This window comes from Galeopterus variegatus, unplaced genomic scaffold (genome assembly GCF_000696425.1).
Source record: "Galeopterus variegatus unplaced genomic scaffold, G_variegatus-3.0.2 Scaffold2360, whole genome shotgun sequence".
NCBI lineage: Eukaryota > Metazoa > Chordata > Mammalia > Dermoptera > Cynocephalidae > Galeopterus > Galeopterus variegatus.
Window position 1 is genome coordinate 46,749 of NW_007728471.1, and position 26,386 is coordinate 73,134.

A 26,386-nucleotide genomic window follows, 5' to 3' on the forward strand; every position below is an offset into this window, starting at 1 on the left:
TGATGACGTAATATAGGCGGAATAAAAGCATGATAAAAGTGGTTATTGTTGAAGCCACTGAGCTCAGCTTCTCAGTAAAGATTCAATGATCTGAACTGAGTGAAGCATGGAGGACAGAGCCTTTGAGCTTGGGGGAGACGATGTGTCAGCGGCCTGCTGGCGATACAGCCCATGGCTGGAGGGCACAGCCGTGGGCACGCGCCTCCTGGGTGCAAGTCCTGCCTTCACCACTAGCCAGCTGTGAGCCATTAGGCAAGCTATGGGCCTTTCTAACCTCAGTTTCCTCATCCGTAAAATGGGAATAATAATAGACTCTACCTCGTAGAATCGTTATGAGGATGAACACTCTGAGAGCAGTGCCTGGTGGGTGGTGACCTCAGTAAAAGCAGTGTCTGGGGCACAGTGATCAAGTGATCGAGACTGGTGTGGTCTAGTCTGTCTGACTGGGTTCAACTCTTGGACTCTCCACTTGCTCTCCACTTGGCTGTGACTTTGAGCAAAGCACCTCTGAGTCTCTGTTTTCTCCTTTGTTGTGATGATTGAATGAGACAGTGCAGGTGATGCAGTTGAGGCCCAGTAGGTGCTTGCCAGATGTTAATTATTGGGAGTATTACCACCTCCGCCCCCTGCACTGGCTGCTGGAGCTGGCTCACACCACCTTGCTTGAGCTGTTAAATATTCAGGAATGAGAGCCAGTGGTTAAGCCATTGGTAGCTTGAACTTTACACCATGGGAATGGAAAAACACAAACAGGACTTTAAATTTTTTTCAGAGCTAGTTGACCAGCGTACCACTGCCTCCTGCTCCATGATTCCCAAATGTTTTTCTTTTGTCCCCAACTCCTTTCTGAGGCCCAGAACAATCCGTGCAACTATCTCCTGCATGTTGTCATGTGCAGACCCACAGGCCCTTCAAGCCCCACATGGGAACTCAGACTTTGTCATCTCCACTTCCCTGTGTCTCCTGTCCCTGCCACTCATATTGTCACCCTCAGCCTTCCTACACTTCATGGTCACCTCAACTCCTCACCTTCCCTTACACCCAACAAACCCTGCTGCCCCTACCTGAGTATCTACAGAATCTGATCACCTGTTAATATTTTTATTTGCCTTCTTACAGCATTTTGAGGTGTCATTGACATAGAATAAGCTACATATATATTTTCAATTTATTATTTTTTATTGTGGTAAAATACACACAACGTAAAAATTACCACCTTAACCATTTTTAAGTGTACAGCTCAGTGGAATTAAATACATTCATGATGTTGTGCAACCATCATCACCACCCATCTCCACAGCTTTTTTCATCTTGTAAAATTGAAACTCTGCACCCATTAAAGAATAACTCCCCATCCCCCCTCTCCCAACCCCTGGCAACCACCATTTTACTTTCTTTCTTTTTTTTTTTTTTTTCTTCCTTTTTTTGTCTTTTTTCGTGTCCAGCAACGGATCGCAACCCTCAGTGTCGCGCCCGTACCGGACCGGGACCGGCAACGGGATTGCAACCCTCAGTGCTGTGCCTACACCTCGCTCAGCCAGTGAGCGGGAACCGGTCTGTATGTGGGATCCGAACCCTCGGCGGGAGCGCCGCCGTGCTCCCAAGCGGTGCACTATAGCAGTGCACCACCGGGCCGGCCCCACCATTCTACTTTCTGTCTGTAGGAGTCCGACTACCTCATACAAGTGGAATCATACAGTATTTGTCTTTTTGCAACTGGCTTATTTTGCTTAGCATCATGTCCTCAAGGTTCATCCATTTTGTAGTATATGTCAGAATTTCTTTGCTTTTTCAGGCTAAGTAACATTCCATTGTATGGATGTACCACATGTGGCTTATCTGGTCATCTGTTGGTGGACACTTGGGTTGCTTTCATGTTTTAGCTATTGTGAATAATGCTCCTATGAACATGGGTGGATGAATATCCCTTTGAGACTCTGGTTTCAATTCTTTTGGGTGCATACCCAGAAGTGGAATTGCTGCATCATATGGTAATTCCATTTTTCATTTTTTGAGGAACTGCCATACTGTTTTACGTAGTAGCTGCATCATTTAAAATTCCCACCAACAATGCACAAGAGTTTCAATTTCTCCACATCCCTGGCAACATTGTTATTTTCTGTTTCTTCTTTGATAGTAGCCATCCTGATGGGTGTGAGGTAGTATCTCATTTTAGTTTGATTTGCATTTCCCTGATGACTAGTGATGCTGAGCATCTTTGCATGTGCTTATTGGCCATTCGTATATGTTCTTTAGAGAGATGTCTATTCAAGTCCTTTTCCCATTTTTTAATCGGGTTGTTTGTTTGCTGTTGAGTTTTAGGAGTTCTCTGTATATTCTGGGTAGGAATCTCTTATTAGATATATGATTTACAAGTATTTTCCCCATTCTGGGAGCTGTGTTTTTATAAACTGCATACAGTAGTCCCCCCTCATCCATGGGGGATATGCTCCAAGACTCCCCGAGGATGCCTGAAACCTCCGATAGTACAGAACTCTATATGTACTATGTTTTTTCCTACATATACGTACCTATGATAAAGTTTAATTTATAAATTAGGCACAGTAGGAGATTAACAACAATAACTAATAATAAAATAGGAAAATTATAACAATGTACTTAATAAAAGTTATGTAAATGTGGTTCCTCTCTCGCTCTCTCTCTCAAAATATCTTATTGTGCTGGGCTCGCCTGTTTTTGAACCGTAGTTGACCATGGTGACTGAAACCGCAGAAAGCAAAGCCCCAGATAAGGGGAGACTACTGTATACAAAGTGTACAACTTGATGAGTTTTTAAAAGTGCAGGTACACCTGTAAGACCATCCCTGTAATCAAGATAAGGAACATGCCCTTCAGCCCCAGCGTTTCCTTGTGCCCCTTCCACCCAGCGTCCTGTCGCTTCCTCTGCCCCCCTCCACCCCGGGCAACCACTGATCTGCTTCCCAGCACTACAGGTGAGTTTCCATTTTCTACTCTTTTATACAAATGGAGCCACACAGGGCTTTTGTCTGGCTTTTTTTACTGAGCATAATTATTTTGAGATTCATCCATGTACTGCATGGTCAGTAGCTTGTCCTTTTTACTGCTGAGAAACAGCCCATGGTCACAGTGGATTTGTCACAATTTGATGGACTTCTGGGTTGTTCCAGTTCTGGGGAACTGGAGTCCCCTGCTGTGAGCACCATCGCCTCCAGTCCTGGTCACCGTTCACTGGTCTCCTTACCGCTGCCGTCTTGTCCCTGCCGTCTCTTCCCCACATGCAGCCACAGGGATTCTACGAAAACCTAAATCCTGTCTCGCTCCTTCTCTGCTCAAAGCCGTATGGAGCCTCCCATCTCATGCAGAGTCAAAGCCGAAGTGCACACTGACTTTGTAAACCACACTCCCGTGACCAGCGCCCCCTCTGGCTCTCTGCCCTCGCCTCCGTCCCTCTCCTCCATCCACATCCTCGTGTCTCAAGCATGCCAGCTCACCCTGCAGCTCGGGGCGTCCCCACCCCAGGCCTGTACCAGCTCCTTCCCTCACCTCCTCAGGTCCTGCTCAAGCGTCCCCCAGCCTCCAGCTCTCCCAACAGTTTCATCTCCCTTCTCACTCTCCTCTTCTCCACAGCCCCGCACACCCTGCAGTGTACTCACTTGCCTTGGTCATTGGCTGTCTCCCCACTGGAGGTCAGCTCCCCGAGGACAGGGACTTTGTCTTATGCCCTGCCACATACCCAGCACCCGGCACCATGCCTGACATGCAGCTGGTGCTCAGTTAGCAGCTGCTGAATGGATGGGCCTAACCGGCATCCCAGTCTGCCTGCCCCCATCTTAAGGCCCCCCACCCCCAAATTTTCCTGGCCTTCCCTGACGGCAGCTCCCTCCTTCCCTTTCTTTCTCCCACTCCCCTAGGGGCACCACCTCTACATTTCATGTCCCTTTGCTAATATCCCAATAAAAGCATATTTCTCACACTGTGAAAAAGGGAACTACAAAGCTGCCTCCCCACGTAATGCCAGGTCTATAGAGTATTCACATGTTCCTCGGTGGCTTGACGTCCTGGGTTTACGCCTTCACTCCTCCTCCTTCCATCTTGGCCTTGAGCAAAGCACTTTGTACACATGAACCTGCTCCTTCCTCCATGGGTTGGTAATAATAACTCCTACTTTAATGTGTCATTGTGAGAACTCAGTGACACAAGGCACATAAAGTCCCTGGCACAGAGAATAAGTTCAGTAAGAGCGAGTTCCCTCACAGTGGGGGATATCCTCATGAGTCAGGTCTGCTGTTTGTGTTTGGGAAATTTACAGTCTGGTAAAAGAGATAAGACTGATGCTATCCGGTTCATAAAAGATGGGAGAGCGGAGTGTTCTGGGAGCTGCTTCCTGCTTGGGGCGGAAAGCTGGGTCTCTGATTGCTCATTCGTGCCTTCACTCATCCATTCATTCCTGCATCATTCAACCATGAAGGGTCAGCTGGCTTTCAGCTGGAGGGCGGGGTGCGGAGTGGAGAGTGGGAGGGGGGCCGCCCGGGGGAGGGAGCCGAGTGGGCAAAGGGTCAGTATCAGACGGGGTGGAGCAAAACCCGGCTCTGAGGTCCCACATGATTGTTGCTCATCCCACGCCACCCAGTGCTGTGCACTAGAGGGACCTCAGATGGCAGAAAGGGTGAGGGTCTCTCTGGGGTCTCTTTTCTAAGGGCACTAATGTCACTTATGAGAGCTCCTCCCTCATGACCTAATCACCTCCCGAAGGCCTCACCTCGTGACACCATCACTTTAGGAACTAGGATTTCAACACATGAATTTTGAGAGGACACAAACATTTGGACCACACAGCACAGCCCTCAGAAGGAACTGATTCTGCCAACACGTTGATCTTGGAATTCTGGCTTCCAGAACTGTAAGACAATCGATTTCTGTTGTTTAAACACCCACTCTGTGGCACTTTGTTATGGAGGCCCTAGCAAACCAATACATTATTATTTCTTCAAGGAACCCTGGTTCCTTTTAATGGCTAATGGTGCTCAGACGCCAGCATCTGCATGCTCAACACTGTTTGGGCATACACACACCACACCTGTCCTTATTTCCATCGCTCTGACCACCTGTTGAGAATCACGTGTTCACACCGATACCTCCGGTTCCCACCCACTGCTGTAGTGGCCATGCTAGTTTTCCCCCTTCCATATCCCCGTCCCTGCTCCGCCAGCAAGAAACCCAGCTCCCACTATCTTCATTTATTTACACATGTGATCAACCCTCTTGTGTGGTGTGGTGACTCATCTCTTATCCCCGCCTCCTGCCCCCATGAGTGGACACCCGCTCACCCGGGTGAGCTCTGACTTTTTGTTCTGGGCCAGATGGCTCACCCTCAACCCCTGCCGAGCTGGTCTGTGTCACCTAATGGTTTTTGGCTTGATTATTCATGGAGGGGCAGGGGTAGAGTCTAGGCTTTTAACTGCTGACCACCCTGTCTCACGGGTAAAGGTATCAGGACTCCAGGGGCACAAGGTGACCCCGTCTGCTCTTCCCCTGTCCCTGTAGGCTGATTGTGAGGGACAATTCTTTCCTGCCTCTTGGGTAAAACATCAGGCAGGGCTCATATTTTTCAGATCCTCTTAGGTAATAAAAGCCCTGATGTCACTTATTGTCCTAAGAGCTGTCTTGATTAAGTAATAAAAAGTATCCAGCCCCATTTAATTATTAAAATGAGGAATGTCAAAATTTAAGATTCTTGCCTCCCCCATGAAGACGGCTTCAGGCTGGGAACCTGAGGACAGAACAAAGTGGGTGGGAAACTCTCCTTTATTTCCACTTCTTGGGCTTCTGACCCTCTCCTTACTTAGGGCTCCCCTCTTTAGGGCTGAGCCATGGGAGGCACCAGAAAAGCCCTCCATGGGTGGGCCTCGGTGGGGCAGGCCCCCACACTGCTCTTCTCCCCTCAGCGGGGGCTTTTGTGGGCCGAGCCCAGGCATCTCGCACCAGAATCTGTGCGCTCAACTCTGTAATAACCGTACTGATAAATGGCCAGTGCTTCCAGTGCACTCACTGTGTGCCAGGTGTTCTTCCAAGGGCTTTACGTGTGTGTCTCAGGCTGGGATCTCTGGGAAGCAGATGCTGAGACCAGGTTAGCAGTGCAAGAGGTTTATTAGGGAAAAACACCTGTGACAGAAGAGAAATGGGGGAAGATTAGGGTACAGGATGCTGTCACACAGCGTGCAGACCTGACGAAGTCCCAGCCACCTACTGAGGAGCTCCAGAGCAGAGACTGCACCTTAGAGAAGTTCCATGCTGGGCAGAAATGACCAGGCTTTAGTACCCCACCAGCCTCAGTCATTGGCAGGGAGCCCCCCCTAAATAGCACAACCTCAGTTCAAATGCTATCCGGTTCATAAAAGATGGGAAAGCGGAGTGTTCGGAGCCCTCATGGGAAACGGAGCCCTCATGCAAAGACTTGTGTTCATGGCATTATTCATTAATCATAACAGCCCCGACAGGTAATAATCCAAATGTCCATCGACAGGTGATTGTAAAAACAAGCTGTGGGATGTCCATGTAGAGGAAACTACCCAGCAGTGAAACAGGATGAGCTACCGATACAGGCAACAACCCGGATGAATCTCAAGTGCGTTTTGCTGAGCACAAGAAGCCAAACATGAAAGATTACATCACATGATTCCATTGACAAAAGCTTGCTAGAAATCAGCCGCAGAACCTCCAGGACTGTGTGACCAGCAGGCATCGGGGAGAACTAATCTCTGGGACTTGAAAACAGAGGTGCCCTCTGGGGACTCACATTGGACCACAGGAAGTCAGGGAGCATGGCAGCCACTTTCTCCCCTCGGTGGAAAGAGCCTGTCAGTGAGAGGATGATAGTGATACTAAATAATACGCATTACATGTGCTACATACAACATATATGTACATATATAACAGCAAACGCAAAGCCACGCTGTAGGTCAGGTGTGTTAGTCCGTTCCTGTTGCTTATAACAAAATACTTGAAACTGGCTGACTCATAAAGAAAACAAAATTTATTGCTTACAGTTTCTGAGGCTGGGAAGTCCAAAGTCCATCTGGTGGTGGCGACAGTGACCCAGGGGTCTCACGTTGCAAGATGGTGGAAGCAGAGACAGCAGAGAGAGAGACAGACAGAGACTCTCCTCTTTTAAAGCCCTCAGGACCACGCCCCGACCACCATGTTTAATCCATTCACTACTGCACGGTCCTACAATCCAATCACCTCTTCAAGGCTCCACCTTTCAATTACCGTAATAGGATTTCCCACCCTCTTAACAGTCACAGTGGGGGCCAAGTTTCTAATACAGAAAACTTGGGGGACACAGTTCAAGCTTCAGTGAGTTCTGGGGGGCATAATTCAATCCACCATACCAGGCGATACTCCTACCAGGAAGGAAAGTTACTATTATCCCTCTAGTGCATGAGAATGAGATGAAGAAACGGAGGGCCAGAGAGGCCACTCAAGTGGAGGTCACGTAGCTCTTAGGGGTGAAGCTGGAATTTGAACCCAGTCGGTCTGACTTCAGGGAAACTGAGGGAAGCCACACCAGGATTATACGGGCCCTGGCTCCTCAAGTCTCTAAGACCCAGCCCCGCACTGTCTTTGATTCAAAGGCACCCTTTGGTCTGCTTACGATAAGCCCCTTCTCACTTGAATTATTTCAGTTTGGGATTTCTTGGTCTTAGAGGCCAGTAAGGCATTGGCAGTTTTTGGCCTCCTCTGGGGGCCCCTAGAGCCCTGGCCTGCTTTGAGTGCCCGTCTCTGGAGGTGGCTGGCTCCATCCAATATGGTGTCCACCTAGTGGGCAGCTTCCTGCTGAGCCACTTGGGAGTGGCTTGCCTTCCCTCCACCTCATGTGGCCTGATCAGGACTCCTTTGTTCCCTGCCCATGGAGGCCTGGTTCTTGCCTTGCGGCCAAAGGGATGAGATTGGGGTGACCCATGGCATGAAACCTGCCACTTTTCTTTGGAGTGCCCTTCCCAAAAAAGGTTAAGTGGGGGCCGGCCTGGTGGCACACTCGGTAGAGGGCGGCGCTCCTGCCGAGGGTTCGGATCCCATGTAGAGACCGGTCCGCTCACTGGTTGAGCGCGGTGCAGGCGCAACACCGAGGGTTGCGATCCCGTTGCCGGTCACGAAAAAAGACAAAAAAGAAATAAAAAAAAAAGGTTTAGTGGCCTTGGCAGGTGCTCAGAGTGGTGTGACCAGCTGGATCTGTCCACTGTCCTCTGTCACCGAGGGTTGCGATCCCGTTGCCGGTCACGAAAAAAGACAAAAAAGGAAAAAAAAAAAAAAAGGTTTAGTGGCCTTGGCAGGCGCTCAGAGTGGTGTGACCAGCTGGATCTGTCCACTGTCCTCTGTCAGCTCAGGATCCCTTCACACAGCTCCTGTGAATGCTTATCCCACTGAGCTGGGTATAAAGTAAAAACAGCTGTGGCAGACGCTCTCAGAGCCCTGCCCACATCCCTCGACATTCCGTGGCACTCTAGTGGACTTCCCGTATGCATCTTGGTACCTGTGGGCTATTTTCTGGAACCACAGAAGACCATTCTTCCTTCACACACCAGGCTGGGAGCACAAGGGAATTAACACCCTGAGGGAGCAGCCTTCAGGCAATGGCTGAGAGAAGATGGAACAAAAATACCCCAGCTCCCTCACCCCTTGGTGCTCCCTCAGCCCCCTCCCAGACCTTCCCTGTATGATTGACTCCAGTTACCACAGTGGCAGCTGGCACAGTGGCCGCCATTTACTGTCTGCCTTCCCTTCACTGTGTCACTCCTACCCTTATTCCCTGCATGTCCCAATTAACTAGGTAGTCTGAGGTCATCTTCTGGAAGATTCTAAACTAAGACAAGAGCTGGCACTTCTGAGCACTTAGTGCCAGGACTGGTTCCAACACTTACCAGAGATGGTTACTACTATCAACAAAGGAGGATCACAGGATCCACTAAAGAGAAAAGGGAGATTTAATCTTCCATAAAAAAAGACAATCTGCAGATGGAGGAGCAGAACCGAAGAGAAGCATGCAAGGGAACAAAGGAGGAAGGCTGGTATTCACGCCTCTCAACATCAGCTTTACACGCGTGTTCCGTGGGCTTGCAGGATTGCTATGAGTATCTGCAGTGAAGGCTGTGCACATGCTCAACGGGTGCGCATATCACAAAGGTGTGTTATTGCACAGACCCCACAGCCTGGTTGTGGCTGGTTTTGATGTGGCCTCTCTTTTTTTCTGGTGTGTGGAAGTTTTTCTGTGTTTTCCTTGAGAATTGTCACACATCTCCAATGCTATGTAAAATGAAGTGATTGTTACAAATAGGACTCTTCAAGCCCAAATGTGCTTCATGTGGCCCAATTTGATGTGGCCTCTCTTATCAGAGAAGAGGGAAAAGAATGTCCTCGGAGTCTGTTTTCCATCTAACTGGGGACGCTGTGGGGCCTCAAGAAGGAGCAGAAGGGGTTGGTGGCTGACACCAGGTGCAGTTATGGAATGCGAGTGTAGATTTCCCAGCTACAGCTGATTTGGCCTCATCTTCTGAGAGTTGCCTTCGTTTAGTTACAAAAAAGAAAATTCCATAACAGTTAGTAAGATGCATACTTGCAGGCTGATAAATTTGCGGCTGCACTTTCCTTCCCTGTGGTCATTTGGTTCTTTTAAACAGTTTGAATGTCTCTTTTACCCACAGTGAGTCTATTTTGTCTGTCCTTTGGGGTACATTTTAACACTACTATCATCCCCAGTTTATGGATGAGGAGACTGAGGCCACTACCCGACTGTGGTAAGTTGAATAATGGCCCCCTGAAGATGTCTATGTCCTGATCCCTGGAACCTGTGAATGTGTTGTTCCATGGCAAGAGGGACTTTGCAGATGTGATTAAGTTTGGGACCTTGCAATGGGGAGGTTATCCTGGATTCTGTAATCACAAGGGTCCTTATAGGAGGGAGGTAGGAGGATCAGAGTCAGAGAAGACGTGACAGTGAAGTAGAGATGGGAGCGATGTGACCAGGAATGCAGGCGGCCTCTAGAAGCTGGGAAAGGAGAGCAAACGGACTCTCCTTTGGAGCCTCCAGGAGGAGCCCAGCCCTGCTGACACCTTGATTTTAGACTTCTTACCTCTAGAACTGTAAGATGATAAATCTGTGTTATTTCAAGCCACTAAGCGTGCGGTAATTTGTTATAGCACCTACAGGAAACTCGTTAACTAAGTTCACGCAGCTAGTCAATAGTGGAGCTGGGATTTGAATCAAGGCTGCTCAACCCCTGAGTGGCAGCTCTTAGCCCCTACGATGTTCTCAACTGTCCCTAAGGGCAGGACCTGCCACATGGACTCAAGGTCAGAGGGTCATCAGAGTCGGCTTGGTCCCCTGGGCTAGCCTCCTGCTCACCTGGGGCAGATAGAGGCCCAGGGAAGGGGTCCAGGGCCAAGCAGTCATTAATCCCCTTCTTCTAGGATCAGCCTGACCCTTTTTCTTGAGAGGGCAAAATGACTCAGCGTAGGTCAGGGCAGGGTTCCTACCGCCACCAGGCTTGATGTGCTTGGATTGTGTATTCTGACCATACACTGGGGTTAGAGGCTGCAGGAAGTGGTCACTGTCAACTGGATGGGGTCCAGATCTCCTGAACCTCCAAATGTGGAAAACCCAGCTGTAAGAGGGACAAACATAAATTGTTTTTCCTTGCTCTTACAGCACAACAATCATCAACGCAAGACAGACTTCTGACTTCTGTGACCAAATGTTCTCCAGCACGCACCAGCTGGGTGTCCTCTAACCAATTCCAACATTATCCACCTGCAGATAGTGTCAGATCCCATTGGCTGAGGGATCAGTACACAAGACTGCCACCCCCCCCGCCCCACCACCTGCAGATAGTGTCAGATCCCATTGGCTGAGGGATCAGTACACAAGACTGCCACCCCCGCCATGCCAACCACAAACTCCAGGTGGTTTTACCTGTGCTTCTGACTAACTGGCTATAAATTGGGGTTCCCACAACCCCCTCATTGGGTTCAACTAACCTGCTGAGTGGCTCACAGAACTCAGGGAAACACATTTACCCATTTATCACAAAATATATTACAAAGGATACAGGTGAAGAGACACACAGGGCAAGGTACGGGAGGTGCGGAGCTCCCGTGACCTCCCTGGACGTGCCACCCTTAGGAACCTCCACATTTTGGCTCTCCAAACCCGGGCCTCTTGGGTTTTTATGAAGACTTCATTACATAGGCTTGATTGATTAAATCATTGACCACTGACGATCAATGTAGCCTTTGGCCCCTCTGTCCTTCCCAGAGGTTGGGGGGTGGGGCTGAAAGTCCTGCCTTGGTCTGGCCTGTGACCAGCCCCCATCCTGAAGCTACCTAAGGGCTGCCAGCCAGTAGTTAGCTCATTAGCATACGAAAAGACAGCACTTCGAAGATTCTAAGGATTTTAGGAATTGTGTACCAGGAGACAGGGATGAAGACCAAATATATATTTTCATGATACCACACCAGCCCTGTGCCTTATCTGGGCAACCCCTCCAGTTACACATTCCCCTTCAAGGCAAGGGGGGATGTTTAGAGCTGAAACCAAGAAGCTGAGAGACCCAACCCTGTTTCACTTCCAGAAAAAAGCTAAGGGATGCAAAGGGTCAATAATAATACAAGCTACCCCTGCTACGTGAGTGGCTTTGGGCAAGTCCAGTCAGCTCCCTGGGCCTTATAGGGTTGCTGTGTGGATTGGTGGTGGGGCAAACGCAAGGAGGAATCCAAGACCGTCAATAATAATACAAGCTACCCCTGCTACGTGAGTGGCTTTGGGCAAGTCCAGTCAGCTCCCCGGGCCTTATAGGGTTGCTGTGTGGATTGGTGGTGGGGCAAACGCAAGGAGGAATCCAAGACCGGCAGGTGCAGGAGGCAAGCAAGCTAAGTCACAGAAGCCAGAGTCTCTAAAACAGTTTCTCAAGTGGAAAAGGGAAAGGCTTAACAATCAGAAAATGCTTAGGGTTCCCTGCAACATTCCCCACTGGTTTTATGTACATGAGCCAAATCCTAGACTCATTATCAACATTTAATCTGGCATAATGGGTTCTTAAAACCATCATCTTTATCGATTGTACTCTCTCCTTAATGCATCTTATAAGGCCAATGAGTATGCTTGGGCCGATGGTAAAAAGTAATAGGATTATAAGCAGGGGACCCATCAAGGCGGTGAGGAGAGTTGTTAACCAGGGAGACCAGGAGAATAAACTTCATGCCAATTGTGGCTTTTGTTTCTTATTTCTTCCCTTTCTTTTAACCTTTTACTAACTAAGGAGAGGCTGTCCTTTATGATTTCTGAATGACTTGCATAAAAGCAACAATTTTCTCCTAGAGGTACACAGAGTCCACCTTGTTTTAGGAATAAAAAATCAAGGCCCCTCCTATTTTGCAGCACTACCTCTGCTAATGAATCCAGGGAAGTGTCTAATCGGCTAACAGGTTTTTCTCACTCCCCTAGGTCTAGATCAACTTGTTGACCTAAGGCTTTAAGATTGTGGTCGTTTGTCATAAGAGCTGTGGCACTAATAGTTGCGGAGCCCGCAACGCCCAGGCCTCTGAACAGGGGAATCAAGGCAGGAACTGCTCGTTTTGCAAGGAGATGTTGCCTCCCGGCTTCTCCTTCACAGTAATAAGTTTGGGGAACAGTACAGACAAGCACACAAAATTCAGTCCTGTTAGGTGTAAGGAAATATGGAATAGCTATGCAGGGAGTCAACCCTGTCAAACAAGCAAATCAGGCATAAGTAGGGCCGAAGAGGTAGTTAGAAGCTTGTGACCCGTGGGTTGGACTATTAATAGTTACCGCATAGGTACATGTGGTCCTATAAGGGGACCTCTTCAGGTCATACTCGTTAGTCTTTATGCAAAGTCCTTGGTCTTTCATACCACCAAGTGTAAGTTTTGGCTTTTGTCCCCACGGACAGTCTTTCTTTGGTGATCTTAGTTAGATTCAGCGACCTAATAGTTTGATTATTGGTGTCTAAGGAGCTGTTTATCCCTAGGCCAACATAATAAGGTGGCTCTGGATTTAGGCACAGCCAGCAATCAGCAGTTACATTCGGGCTTGATTGGTTGATAAACAAAAAGACTGAATCTAAAGTCCCTAGGAGGGGGTTGGTAAAAGCATAATCAGGTGCAATTTAGGGACCAGGGTGTTGGAGCTTGAGGGGATGGATTAGGGTTCAGGGAACATGGAGGAAGGGGTAGGAGGCCCTGGTTTGGGCCTATAGGGATGTTTAATTGATTCTCTCTTTTTAACTGAATAGTGAATTCTCCCCCTGGATTTATTCCAGTAACAAATAATCTAATTCCCTATGTCCTTCCAGCTTTCCAGGTATTTACCATGAAGGGATTTCACATCTTAATAGTAAGAGTCATGGGGTTGCATGTTCTGGGGCCTTCTATTGAGTGGTATATAGGAATCTGTACAAGTCCACGATGCCTCAGTTTCACAGCCCCAGGCAGCACAGTGGTAGTTTCCTTGTCTTGGACAGGAAGGACTGCCTGCTGCAGGACAAGCATAAAATTGGGTCTGCTGGAGGCCCTTTTTGTTAGAGAGATCTCCATCACATCCCCACCCCCAAGAATATTTGCCATATGGGGTCCTGAATCCTCCTAAGTCTTGTCTCTCCTGAGCCTTTGAATATGTGTTTCCCATTAGTTCACATAAATCTACTAGGAAAGTGGGGGCTCCTGAAGTGTAGACAGTTTTGAGGGGGGTCCCCCGTAATTGTGTTTCTTAGCTCCCATGTATAGTTTTTAGGCTTGAGGGGGTTCCCTGAGCCCTCTGATATTATATAACATAAAACAATTAAAACAATTAGGGGGACGAGCGAGTGAGCCTTATCTTCGGCGGGTCCCCTTGTGGGCGCTGGACTGCCCATTCTCGCGTGGAGTGGTCTGGGCAGGAGTTCCCAGGCTGGGGTGCCCATCTGAGCTGGGTATGGTGGACCCTCTGGTGTTTTCCAGCAAGCTTCACTGCCATGGGAGTTGTGAGGATGACAGTGTAAGGTCCGTTCCACCTTGGCTCACGGGTGCTGGCGTGATGTTGCTTAACCCAGACAAGGTCACCCGGCTGGTGTGAATGTGGGGTTAGGTCCTTGGCTATTTGCTGGGCCCCTCTGATCAGTGGGTGAATCTGATGCAGCACCTGCTGGAGGGCTTGGAGAAGCTGAGGAGGCTATGGCTAGTGAACTCAGCAAGTTTATCGTCTGGAAGGCAGGGTAACAACAGAGGCAGCCTTCCAAACATTATTCCATAAGGGGTAATTCCCTTGATATATGGAGTACATCTTGTCCTGAGGAGGGCAAAAGGAAAGAGGCTTACCCAGTTTTCACCAGTCTCTAACTTTAATTTGGTTAGAGTTTCCTTTAAAGATTGATTCATTCTTTCTACCTGAGATTTGTGGTCTATAAACACAATGTAAGTTCCATTTTATTTGTAGGGCCTTTGCTAATAATTGAGGGATCTGAGCTATGAAAGCTGGGCCATTGTCAGACCCCAAAGTTATGGGCAAGCCGAATTGGGGAATAATCTCCTGTAATAGTTTTTCGAGTGTTATCTGAGCAGTCTCAGTCTCTGTAGGAAAAGCCTCCACCCACCCAGAAAAAGTGTCTGTAAACACCAAGAGGTAATTATGCCCACATTGTCCCGGTTTTCCCTCTGTACAATTGACTTCCCAGTGTTCTCCGGGATTCGACCCTCGTGCTCTGGTTCCCATTGGCACCCCAGACTTTGGCCCTGGATTTACTTGTGAGCAAATTTCACAGCATTGTATAAAGTCTTTGGCTAATTTGTCTAGATTGTGGATCTAATGGTTCTTCCATAACAATTCAGTCAATTTAGAAGTTCTGAGGCTGTCCCTCAGTGTAGTTGTTTTATTAATAACCTTCCTAACGCTTTAGGTAGATATATTCAGTGATCTGCATCGCTGTCCTTAGCGTCCAGTGCTCTGCCATGCATAATGCAGTGTAACGTGGGACTGGTGGCAATTGGGGTGCCGGCATGACTCCTAAGGACTTCGATGGCCCCACTGGTTTTAGCGAAGCCTCCTTTGCTGTTGGTCTGCTGCAGCATTGTCCCTACCCTCGATTGTGTCCTCTTTTTGGTGTCCTTGACAATGTATAATGGCCACCTTTTTAGGATACCCTATGGCATCTAGGAGAGCTAGAATCTCCTTTTTGTTCTTTATGTCTTTTCCTCCAGTGGTTATTAATCCTCTCTGCCTGTGGAGGGCCCCGTGGACACGGGCTATAGCAAGTGCATACCTACTGTCAGTATAGATGTTGAGAGTCTTGCCTTTCCCATGTATTAGAGCTTGTGTTAAGGCTATGAGTTCAGCCTTTTGAGCAGAGGTCCCTTGGCTCAAAGCCTGTGCTCAGATGACTTGTTCTAGTGTGACTACAGCTGCCTCAGTGTACCTGATTTCGTTGGAGATGAAGCTGCTCCCATCCATGAACATCACCTCATCCGGGTTTGGCCAAGGCATGTCAGTCAAATCAGGTTGGAGTCCTTGGAGGGTCTTTATAGTCTCTAGGCAGTCGTGGAGAGGCTCCTCTGGGTCATCGTCCGGAAGGAGAGTTGCTGGATTCAGAGCTGTGGTCTTAAGAAACTTTATTCGGGGCTGGTCTAAAAGTAAAGCCTGGTATTGAGTGATGCAGGCGTTGGTGAGCCAACACTCGGGTGCACTTCTCAGGAGAGCTTGCACAGAGTGAGGCGCTACCAGGCTCATATTTTGCCCCAGAGCTAGTTTGTCTGCTTTCTTCACCAATAAAGTGGTTGCGGCTATAGCTTGGAGACAAGTTTGCCACCCAGTGGCTACATTATCCAATATCTTGGAGAGGTCTTCACCAATAAAGTGGTTGCGGCTATAGCTTGGAGACAAGTTTGCCACCCAGTGGCTACACTATCCAATCTCTTAGAGAGAAAAGTGGTTGCGGCTATAGCTTGGAGACAAGTTTGCCACCCAGTGGCTACATTATCCAATATCTTGGAGAGGTAGGCCACAGTCCTTTTCACGGACCCAGTGTCTGGGTGAGTACTCCCTTGGCTATGCCTTGTTTCTCAGTGACAAACAGGGTGAAGGGCTTATTTACATCTGGTAGTGCCAGGGCAGGAGCCATGGTAAGCACCTTTTTCAAATCATTGAAGGCCTTTTGTTCAACCTCCATCCACAACAAGGAGGTTTGTTTCCCCCCAGTGCTGGAGTATAAGGGCTTAGCTATTTCAGCAAACCCAGGTATCCACAGGCAATGATAGCCTACTGCACCCAGAAATTCACAGACCTCTCTTTTATTCCTTGGGGTTGGGATTTTTAGAATTGTTTCTATTCTTCTAGAGGACAAAGTTCTCTTTCCTCCCTGCAGTTTGTACCCCAGGTAAGTGGCTTTTGGGATGCATAATTGGGCCTTCTTTGCTGAGACTCAATACCCCAGGGTTTGTAATTCCCATAATAAGTCTTTTGTGGCCTCCTTGCAGGTCTCACAGTCTTTAGTGGCCAACAAAAGGTCATCCACATACTGTAGCAGAGTGACCTCAGGGTGTTGTTTCTGGTATGGCCTGAGGTCTTGGCTCAATGCTTTGTCAAACAAAGTTGGGGAATTTTTAAACCCTTGAGGCAGCCATGTCCATGTCAGTTGACCTGAATATGCCCCCTCCGGGTCTGTCCACTCAAAAGCAAATAATGGTTGGCTTATCTCGGCCAGCGGGCGGCTGAAGAAAGCATCTTTAAGATCTAGCACAGTGTAGGTGTGGTGGGATGGCAGCAGCAGGCTGAGGAGGGTGTAGGGACTTGGGATGGTTGGATGGAGGGTCTCCATGCATTTGTTCACTTCTCATAGATCTTGGACAGGTTGGAAGTGTAAAGTACCTGGTTTTTGTACGGGGAGAAGAGGAGTATTCCTACTTACATGGAATTAGAATGTTAGCTCCTTTTAGTCTTTGGTTGTGGACAGTTATCCCTCACCTGGCTTCCAAGGGAATTGGATATTGCTTTACTCGAATAGGAGTAGCCTGGCTGGTAAGCTGAACCATAATGGGGGGTCGGTGGATGACTAAGCCTGGGGGGTTCATTTCTGCCCATACTCCTGGGATCTCCCATCTTAGTTCCTCCAAGATGGAACTGGAGTTAATGGGGGGAGCCTCCATGGCTACTATATATTCTTCGCTGATTGGGCATGTTATCATTATTTGAGCAGGAGGTACAGGATTAAGTGTCAGTTCTGTTGTATCCCCCTTAAAGGATATGGTGGCTTGCAGCTTGTGCAATAAGTCTTTTCTCAGCAATGGGTATGGGCAATCCGGCATGACAAGGAAGGAGTGAGTAACAGTCCCTTGTCCCAGGTTGGTAATTCTTGCCTTGGTCAAAGGGTAGGATTGGAGCTTTCCTGCAGCCCCTTGTACCAAGGTCTTTCCAGTAGATAAATATCCATCAGTTTTAGTTAGAACAGAACAAGTGGCCCCTGTGTCCATGAGGAAGTCCACTGGTCTGCTCCCCACTTGTAAAGTTACCTTGGGCTCCTGGGGGCTTATAAGTATGGAGTCCTGGCCCCGTCAATCCTCAGAGTTGTCTAGCTGTAGGACATGGGCATTCTACTTCTTTAGTAGGGGACATTTGTCCTTCCAATGACCTTTTTCCTTACAGAATGCACATTGGTCCTTCTCGGGGGTGGGGGGGCTTGGGCCTTCTGGAGGAGCTTCCCTTCTGTCCTGGCTGAGGTCTCATACCCTTGGGCCCCTTTGCTGTAACTCTTTGGGAATCCTGAGTGCAGTCACCATTATCTTAGTCATTCTTTTTTTTTGTTTCTCTTCTGGGCTATCTCTGGCATTATAGACCCTCTGGGCTATTTCCACTAGCTCAGACAATAGCTTCCCTTCAAACCCTTCCTGTCTCTGAAGTTTCTTCCTAATATCTGGGGCCAATTGAGTAGCAAAGGCAATGTTTATTGTACACCTGTTTTCTGGGGCTTCAGGGTCCACAGGTGTGTAGACCCTATAAGCTTCCATGAGGCGCTCCCGAAAAGCAGCCGGGGACTTGCTTGGTCCCTGTATTGTTTTGCTTACCTTCGAAAGGTTTGTGGGCCTCTGGGCAGCTGCACGGAGTCCCCTAAGGAGAGTCTGGCAATACTGACCGAGGGCCTCTTTACCTTGATTAGTGTTGGGGTCCCAACTAGGCCGGCTAAGGGGAAATATGCACTCGAGGTGGCTAGGATCATCAGAAGGTTGTCCATCTCTGCTGACAATAGTCTTTAATGCTGAAAGAAAAACAGACGAGACCCGGACTAACAGTTCGCCAGAGAAGTTCCGCTTTATTCAAGGACTGTGCGTACATTTATAGGGAGCTGCGTTCCGGGGTTGGATAGGGGGTGGACGGGCGGTAGCTGATTGGACGGGGCTGAGCAGGAGGTGAGCCTTGACCTGTGACTGGCTGAGGTTTGGCGCGGGTGGGCTTGGGTGTTGGCACCGGCGGGCTTGTTTACTGCGGAGAAGAACCCGGAAGGGCGCCATATTGCTAGGGAATGCTTTCCCCCTCCCCCTCCGCTTGAGTGCCCACGGTGTCCTTACAAATGCTTCACAGTGAATGTGCTCATGCTTCTCAGAAGTGAAGAGGGTTTGCAGGAGTTGTTGGCAGTCATCCCAGGTGGGCTGATGGATAAAGAACACAGTCTCCAAAAGAGAGATGAGACCCTGAGGTTTCTCAGAAAAAGAGGGATTCTGGTTCTTCCAATTATACAAATCACTGGTAGAGAAAGGAACATAGACCACGAAAGGGGTTTGGTCTTGAGTTCCAGGGGTAAGGGGGGGTCTGTCAGAGAGCAAGGGTGTGGAGAAAGCACTAGAAGGAGAAGGTGCAGACTCAGGTTCTCCCCTGGTCTGATAGGTGGTGCCACTCCTCATGTGGGGGGCTTGAAGGTAGAGTGGAGTCAGGAGAAGTAGGGTAAGGAGGAGGTGCACCAGGAGAGAAAGGGACAGGGGAGAAAGATCAACAAAGTCCTCCAAGGTGCCTTGTAAGACTGTGGGTGGAGGTCCTTGGATGGCTTTTTTGGAGGAACCTACTGAGGGAAGCGGTTTAGCTACAAGAACCTCTCCTTTTGTTTTAATCCTGAGACCTGTTTTATCTCTAGGGATATCTCCGTTCCATTGGTCTAAGTACATGGAGGGGTTTCCCATGACTGGGTTGCAGGCATTGTTTTAACCAGGGAGGTAGTTCCTCTATAATTTCAATCCAGACAGCAATATATAAGACTTGGTCAGGATGCCTGGGGTTACCAAGACAAATATCTCGGACTCGGTAGGCAGTGGCAATATCTATAGTTCCATACGAAGGCCAGCCGACCCCAAAGGCAGGCCATTCTAATTCATAAAATTTTCTAAGATCGTAGGGGTCTGCTGAAGCCCCCAAACCAATAGCTTTAGCCTTTTTCTGGAAATAACCAAAGTGAGTGACTATTGCCTATAAAGGGGTGGCCCCACAAACGGGCTGGGAGATTGTTTCTATACAAATTTATGCACAAAATACCTTTAGGCTTAGGGCCTGAATCAATCTAAAAAGTATACCAACCCAATGAGATTGCTAGAAAGCAGCCCACTGACAGGAAGGATAGGAGCACCAGGAAAAACTTTTCTAAGTTGGTGCAATCTCTCAGGGCAGTGGATACCAATCCTATAGCCAGTATTAGGACAACGAGTACCACAAGGCTAGAGACCCAGGATGGCATATACTTATGTCCTTTTCACAAAGAGCCACAACAAATTACACACAACACAAAAGACAAAGACTAGAAGCCACGACAAACTTCTGACTAATTCCAAACTAAAGGACCCAGCAACATCTCGTGGGAGTCCTGGACTTGGGAAGTTAGTGCTGCATCCAGCCCTCCACAAAGTCCCTAAATCAGAGCTCTGATACTCAAATGCAAAACAAGTTACTGAGATCTCAAACCAATGCTTACCTCCAGAGGTTTAAAGCACAGAGTACTAAAATGAACAACTGAACAAAGACTCTGGTGCCAGTTGATGCTAATTGGAGCTCCTGGGTGGGGGCCAAAGGACCCTGGGGCTGAGGAACGTCTTCTTGGTGGCTTCCCCGAGGGAGACTCACCACATTGCCTGCCATCTGGAGCTGTGGGTTTTGGTTTCCCTGAGCAAAGACATCCCGGATGAGCCCCCAAATGCTGTGGGGCGAATGCACAGAGGAACCCAAGACCGGCGTCAGTGTTGCAGTTTTTACAGCTCTTTATTTTAGTGTTGCAGCTCTTTGTTCAGTGTTACAGTGCCTCTTTTTGCTTGCAAGCAGGGAGAGCATGGGGGAACAAGAACTCCTAAACCAGTGTCTCTCAGAACAAAGAAAAAGACCATCTTATATAGCCTAAATTCCCACCCTTTTCCCACCCAATTTCCCATTCAGGTCCTCCTATGTAAATGAGGGATGCAGTCCAGCTAATTTGTTTTTTTTGTTGTTGTTGTTTTGTTTTGTCTTTTTCATGACCGGTAAGGGGATCACAACCCTTGGTGTGGTGTCGCCCACACCGCGTTCAGCCGGTGAGCGCACCGGCCAGTCCTATATAGGATCTGAACCCGTGGCGGGAGCCTCGCTGCGCTCCCAGCCCCGCACTCTCCCGAGTGCGCCACGGGGCCGGCCCTTTTTTGTTTGTTTGTTTTTGTTTTGCAGTCCAGCTAATTTGGATTGGCTGATTATGGGACACAGTCCATCAGTCACTTCTGGACCCTAATTTGCATCTGGCCCTTGGGGGATGTGAGACTGCTGTTATCTCACAATTAGAACCTGAGCTGCACAAAAAACCTTCCCCAGGGAATCAGCAGCAAACCAGCAATTTAACTCAAGCACAGAGCTCAAGTGCTGGTCCCCACAGGAAGTCCCCCCATTTTGGAAGTAAGCAAAGGATAACAAGTTAGTTCCAGTGGAGAGTTTAAGTGGTGGGAACAGTGAATAATCCAACACAGAACTGAAAGAAAAAACAAAAACCCCACAGATCAGAGACAGAGTTCTGATCTTAACTAGTAAAGGTCTAACACCACCAAAGAACACCGATAAGACCTAGAAGACTGGAAGCCCTCTACACTCCCAAGCCAGGGAAAGGAGGATGTGGGCCTTAGCCACGCCCCACTGACATCCACAACCAGCCTAGTGACAACCACCAAGCTGCCTCAGTAAGTGCCCTGGGCTTCCAAGCTGGGGTGGTGGGGGCCTGAGGGCCTCGACTATGCCCCCCAACATTGACAACCAGCCCAGCAATGACCACTGAGCTGCTGCAGGAAACGCTGCAGGAAGGCTCCTGAGCTGGGGCAGTGCAGGCCTGAGGACCCCTGCCACGCACCCCCAACATCCACAACCAGCCCAACTATGACCACCAAGCTGCTGGAGGAAGCATCCCAGGCTCCTGAGCTAGGGTGGTGGGGATTGACAGTCTCAGCCACACCCCCCGACATCTGCAACCAGCCCAGCAATGACTGAGCTGCTGCTGGAAAGCCCCCGACCTCCCCTGCCAGAATGAGGGGGTGCCACGGGCCTCAACCATGCCCTCCTCCTTTCTCCTCTTCCCACCTGATTTCCCTCTCCCTTTTTCTCTCTCCCTCCCCCTGAACTGCTCGGCACCATCTTAGAATGTAAAAAATTATAATATTAATAAATAAATAAAAATTTAAAAATATTTTTAAATAAAGTGATGTTATTGTTCTTTGGCTCTCCAGAAAGGCTACAAGAAAAATACCTTAAGCATCCCCAAAACCATGACTTTTGCTTTGACTGGATCACATTTACCTCTTGGTAGCCATGACTTTGATTTTGATTGTGCTTTGTCTTTCCAATCATACAGTAAAGTCATGCTTCATAAAAAAAAAAAAAGTTGGTTTAAAGAGCAAATAGGAAATGCTTCAAAGAATGGACTCTGTGTTTGAGTCCTAGCTCAGTCGCTTTATAGCTGAGATGTTTGGCAAATTACTAGATCTCTCTGAGCCTCAGTTTCCTTGTCTGTAAAATGGAGATTACAGTATACGTTTACCATGAGGTTGTCAGGTTATTAAAGGAGATCATGTACGTGGCATGCTTAGCCGAGTGCCTGGCACAGAGTAACCACTGACAGGTTAGCTGGAATTCTTATTCATAATTACTGCTCTTGCAGCTTTTCAGTCCAAAGTGAAAAGCAAGTTGGCAGTCCAGCCCCGGAGATGCCTCAGAAGCCAGAAGCAGGACTCATGGGGTAACAGAAAGCAGTTGATTTCTGGATGGGAGTAAAGATGTGAGGAGTAAGCATCCCATTGGAGAAAGACTGGTGCTGCGGGCAGGAGACTGGGAGGGCAGAGATTCGGGGTCTTCCCTTTTCTTCTATTTGCATTGCCTTGTGTGGACCATTGCCTGACACCACCCCACTCCCTCCCACCCACACACCCTAGAGAGCCTGAAAAACAGCAGGTGGGGTAGCACTGAGTCACTCCCGCCCAGCTGGCACGGGAAGGGGCATGGCTAGCACAGGTGCCGTGGCCAGGCCAGCCTGGAACTCTGCCTCTTACATTCCTTTCTTCCACCTGCCGAGAGCTGGGGTGTTATGACGGGGAGACACACATGCAAGAGAACAAAAGGGAATGTCAAGGCACAAGTGTAGACTGGGACACCTAAAGCTCCACATCTTGACGCTGCCCTGCCCCCCACCTTCAGCTGATCAGGAGTGGCACAAGCCAATGCCAGTGAATGGCCACCAAACACTCTAACAGTGTTTGGAAGACCCCTTATCCAAATGCTGGATATAATTAAGACCCCTTATCCAAATGCTGGATCCCCCCCTTTTTTTTTGCCAGTTTGCTTATGAACGTTGATGTCTCAACATTTAAAATTGCATTTCTATCACTGCAAAGCTGCATATCTTTTCCTAAGTGTATTGGTCATTTGAGGATGATGTCCTTTGTGAATTGCCTACTTCCATACTTTGCCCGTTAAAAACTTACTTTGTCTTTCTTTTTCCTGTTGCTTTGCAGGAGCTCTTTGTGTATTAGGGATTTTAAACACTTGCCTGTTGCGTTATCCTTGTCAATGGGACCAGTGCCACGATTGGCCACCAGAGGGCAGAGCTGTCCTCAGCCAAGTATGGACGGCCTCTGTCTTGGAGTTGGGGTTGGGGGAGAGGGATGCCGAAGGGATCTCCTTGTGCCAGAGCTTGCAGGGGCTCCTTATATCCTTTGTTTTTTATCTTTGAGAGATTTCTTGGTTAACTAGAGAGACACCAACGGGGATGGCCACTATAATTTTCTCTGGGCCTTATTGGTAAACCCCCTAAGCCTAGGGACAGTATAGCTTTGGCATTAGATGTGGGTTCAAATCCCAACTCCTCCCCTTATGAGCTGTGTGGGTGGATATGACCTCACCTCTCTGAGCCTCTGCGTCTACCTTTGTGCCACGGGGATGGAAACCTTCACTTAATTTGGATTAAATAAACTGCTCAGTGCAGGGTCTCATACATTTATTCACATAATATTTATTGAGCACCTACTGTATGTCAGGAACAATCCTAGGCTTGGTGCATACAATAGTGAACAAAAAAAGACAGAAATCCCTGTCTTCAAGGAGCTGACATTGGGGGAGGCAGACAACAAACAGACAGACACAAGGCAGCAGAGAGTGATGTGTCAGGCAGTAATGAGTGCCTTGGAAAGAAAGAAACCAGAGAGGTGGGACAGGAAATGCTGGGCTGTACATAAGGTGGTCAGGGAAGGCGCCTCTGAAGAGGTGACATCTGGACAAAAACCTGAATGAGGCGAAAGAGAAAGCCATGTGGATGTCTTGGGAGGAATGTTTGGGGCAGAAAGAAAAGCAAGTGCAAAGGCCCTGAGGCAGGACCGTGCCCTGAGTGCTTATAAAACAGTGGAGAGGCCACAGTGGCAGAGGGAGGGCAGGGGTAAGGGAGAGATGGGAACAGAGCGGTGATGGGGCCAGATCAGGGGCCTTGTGGGCCCTGAGTCTCTGAGTGAGACAGGAGCCACAGGAAGCTTCTGAGCAGGTGATGGACATAGGCTGGAGGATGAAAGGTATGGACATAGGCATGGATGGAAGGTCGGGAGCAGGGAGCCCAGTGTGGGGTGACTGCACTGAGCCAGCGGGAGCTGATGCTGGTGGAGCTGGCGAGAGGTGTCGGCTCTGGAGAGAGTTGAAGCTTGAGCACAGGATTTGCTGTTGCATCAGCAAAGCTGCTTTCTCAGTAGATAACGAGTTTTCTTTTCTTTCACATCAGCCCACCTGAGCTCCTGAAGAATATTTCACCTCCTGTCTCCCACTGGGGATTTCAGACTGGCCTGGACACATGGGACCAGACTTCTGGCCGAGGCCTCAGTCAAAGACCTGAATGCAACCACGGCCAGATTTAGACTCCTTGTGGGGTCCTAGGGAAACTGCTTGCTCTCTTTGGGCCTCTGTTTCCCCATTTATACAGCAGGAGATGAGGAGGGGAGCATCCAGCAGGAGCCCCATTGCCCCCCACAACCGCTGCATTCACCTGTAACTGGGATGACCAGGACGAGCAAAGGGGACAAGTCCTGGGCCGGGGGCGTGATCAAAAATGAAGTGATAATGAGACACTGAATAGCTATAAAGCGAGGAGGGCTGTGCCAACTTCTCCCCAGGACGGTGGCCAGGGCTACACGGTCATGGCCCTCGTCAGGGGGACAGAAGGCCAGGCCATCTCCCTCAGGGCCATGGCTTGAGGTGGCATGCACCAACCGGCTGTGTCTGGGAGGCCCTGGAGCTCTCACAGGCTATTCTTTGCAGGCCAAGTTCCCTTCAGGAGGAAGCACTCCTGGGACTCTGAGAACCCGTGGCCAGGCAGGTGGATCCTCCCCATGGCTGAGACAAGGCCTGGATGCGGGTGCTACTTACTGGTGAGGGAATAGCTGAGAATCAGGTGGGGGGAGGGCATTTCTCAGGGGTCTGATCAGACTTCAAAGCCTGGCTGGTCCCAGTTCTGAACCCCCAGAGCCCATGAACATGACAAGTGTTCATTATGCCAGACCCAGGGATGGAGTTTCTCTCTGCTAAGTGATCATGTCTAAAGGGGAAGCTGCAGAGCATGGTGGCTTTGAGTGGCACCAGACAAGTTGATTTTTTGCTCCACTTCTGTTAGCTCTGTGACCTGAGGTAAGTCACTCAACCTCTCTGATCCCCTTAATTTCCTTATTTGCCATGGATTCAGATCCGGCTCTGCAATTTATGCTGTGTGGACTTTGACAGGCCATTTAAGCTCTCAGGGCCTCAGTATCCTCATTTGGAAAATGGGTAGTGCTAACTCCTGCTCTCCTTTTCTCCCGCCAGATAGGCTGAAGCTTTGTTAGGACTGTTGACCTCTCCCTCTGCCCAGTCCTGCTTCCTCTTCCCTCATTCCACAGGCTTTGATTCCTAATAAACATCTTGCCCTTGTATTAGTTTGCTAGGACTGCCATAACAAAGTACCACAAATTGGCTGTAACACAAAAATTTATTGTCTCACAGTTTTGGAGTCCAGAAGTTGGAAATCAAGTTGTGGGCAAGGCCATGCTCTCTCTGAAACCTATAGAGGGGAATCCCTGCTTGTCCCTTGCTAGCTTCCAGTGCTTTGCCAGCGATCTTTAGCATGCCTTGGTTTGTAAGGGCATCACTCTCCTCCTCCGTCTTTACATGACTGTTTTCTCCCTATGTGTCTCTGTCTTCACGTGGCCATCTTCTTATAAGGACACCAGTCATGTTGGATGAGGGGCCCACTCTATTCCAGTATGACCTCATCTTAACTAACTACATCTGTAACAACCCTATTTCCAAATAAGGTCACATCCTGAGGTACTGGGAGTCAGGGCTTCAACCTATCTTTTGGAGGGGGGATACAATTCAATATCTCCCCCAATTCCATCTCAGAGTCTGCTTCTGAAAAATCCAACCTGCCACGATGACTTTGGGCAGGTGGTTTTGTTTCTTTGAGTTTCTATTTTCTTCTCTTAAAATATTAACAACACAGCCTCGAGGATTCATGAAGACAGCACATGAAAAATGTCACACCAGCTGTTCAGGGCTTGGCTGAGGACAGGCCCCTGTCCTTCAGCTGGTTTCGAGGAGGGGGCATGAGGCGGCCCAGCAGATCATAAGCTTGCACGTGATCTCCAGCAGCCAGACCCTCAGTCTTGCCGACTTGGGTCGGGAGACGGTGAGCCCAGATGGGTCCTTGCACATCGCTGTGCTCAACTTCATGGACACCGGTCCCTATACCACGCAGAAGATCACAGCGCGCATGACCACCTACCCAACGTGGAATGTCTACTTGTCTGTGTTTGGTGAGTGCAAACACCTCCCTCAACAGCCCCTCATCTGACCATGTCCCTTGCCTTCTCAAAG

At 48.9% G+C, this 26,386-nt stretch overlaps 1 protein-coding gene across 1 annotated transcript in view; it reads left to right on the top strand.

Moving 5' to 3' along the window:
* The first annotated feature begins 106 nt into the window (after positions 1-106).
* Positions 107-26,386, top strand: part of LOC103597603 (carcinoembryonic antigen-related cell adhesion molecule 21-like) — a 33,542-nt gene continuing 7,262 nt past the window's right edge. Inside the window, exons 1-2 of the mRNA XM_008581469.1 lie at positions 107-240; positions 26,159-26,325. Coding sequence (XP_008579691.1) covers positions 107-240; positions 26,159-26,325 — 301 coding nt within the window. The remainder of the gene's footprint in view (positions 241-26,158; positions 26,326-26,386) is intronic.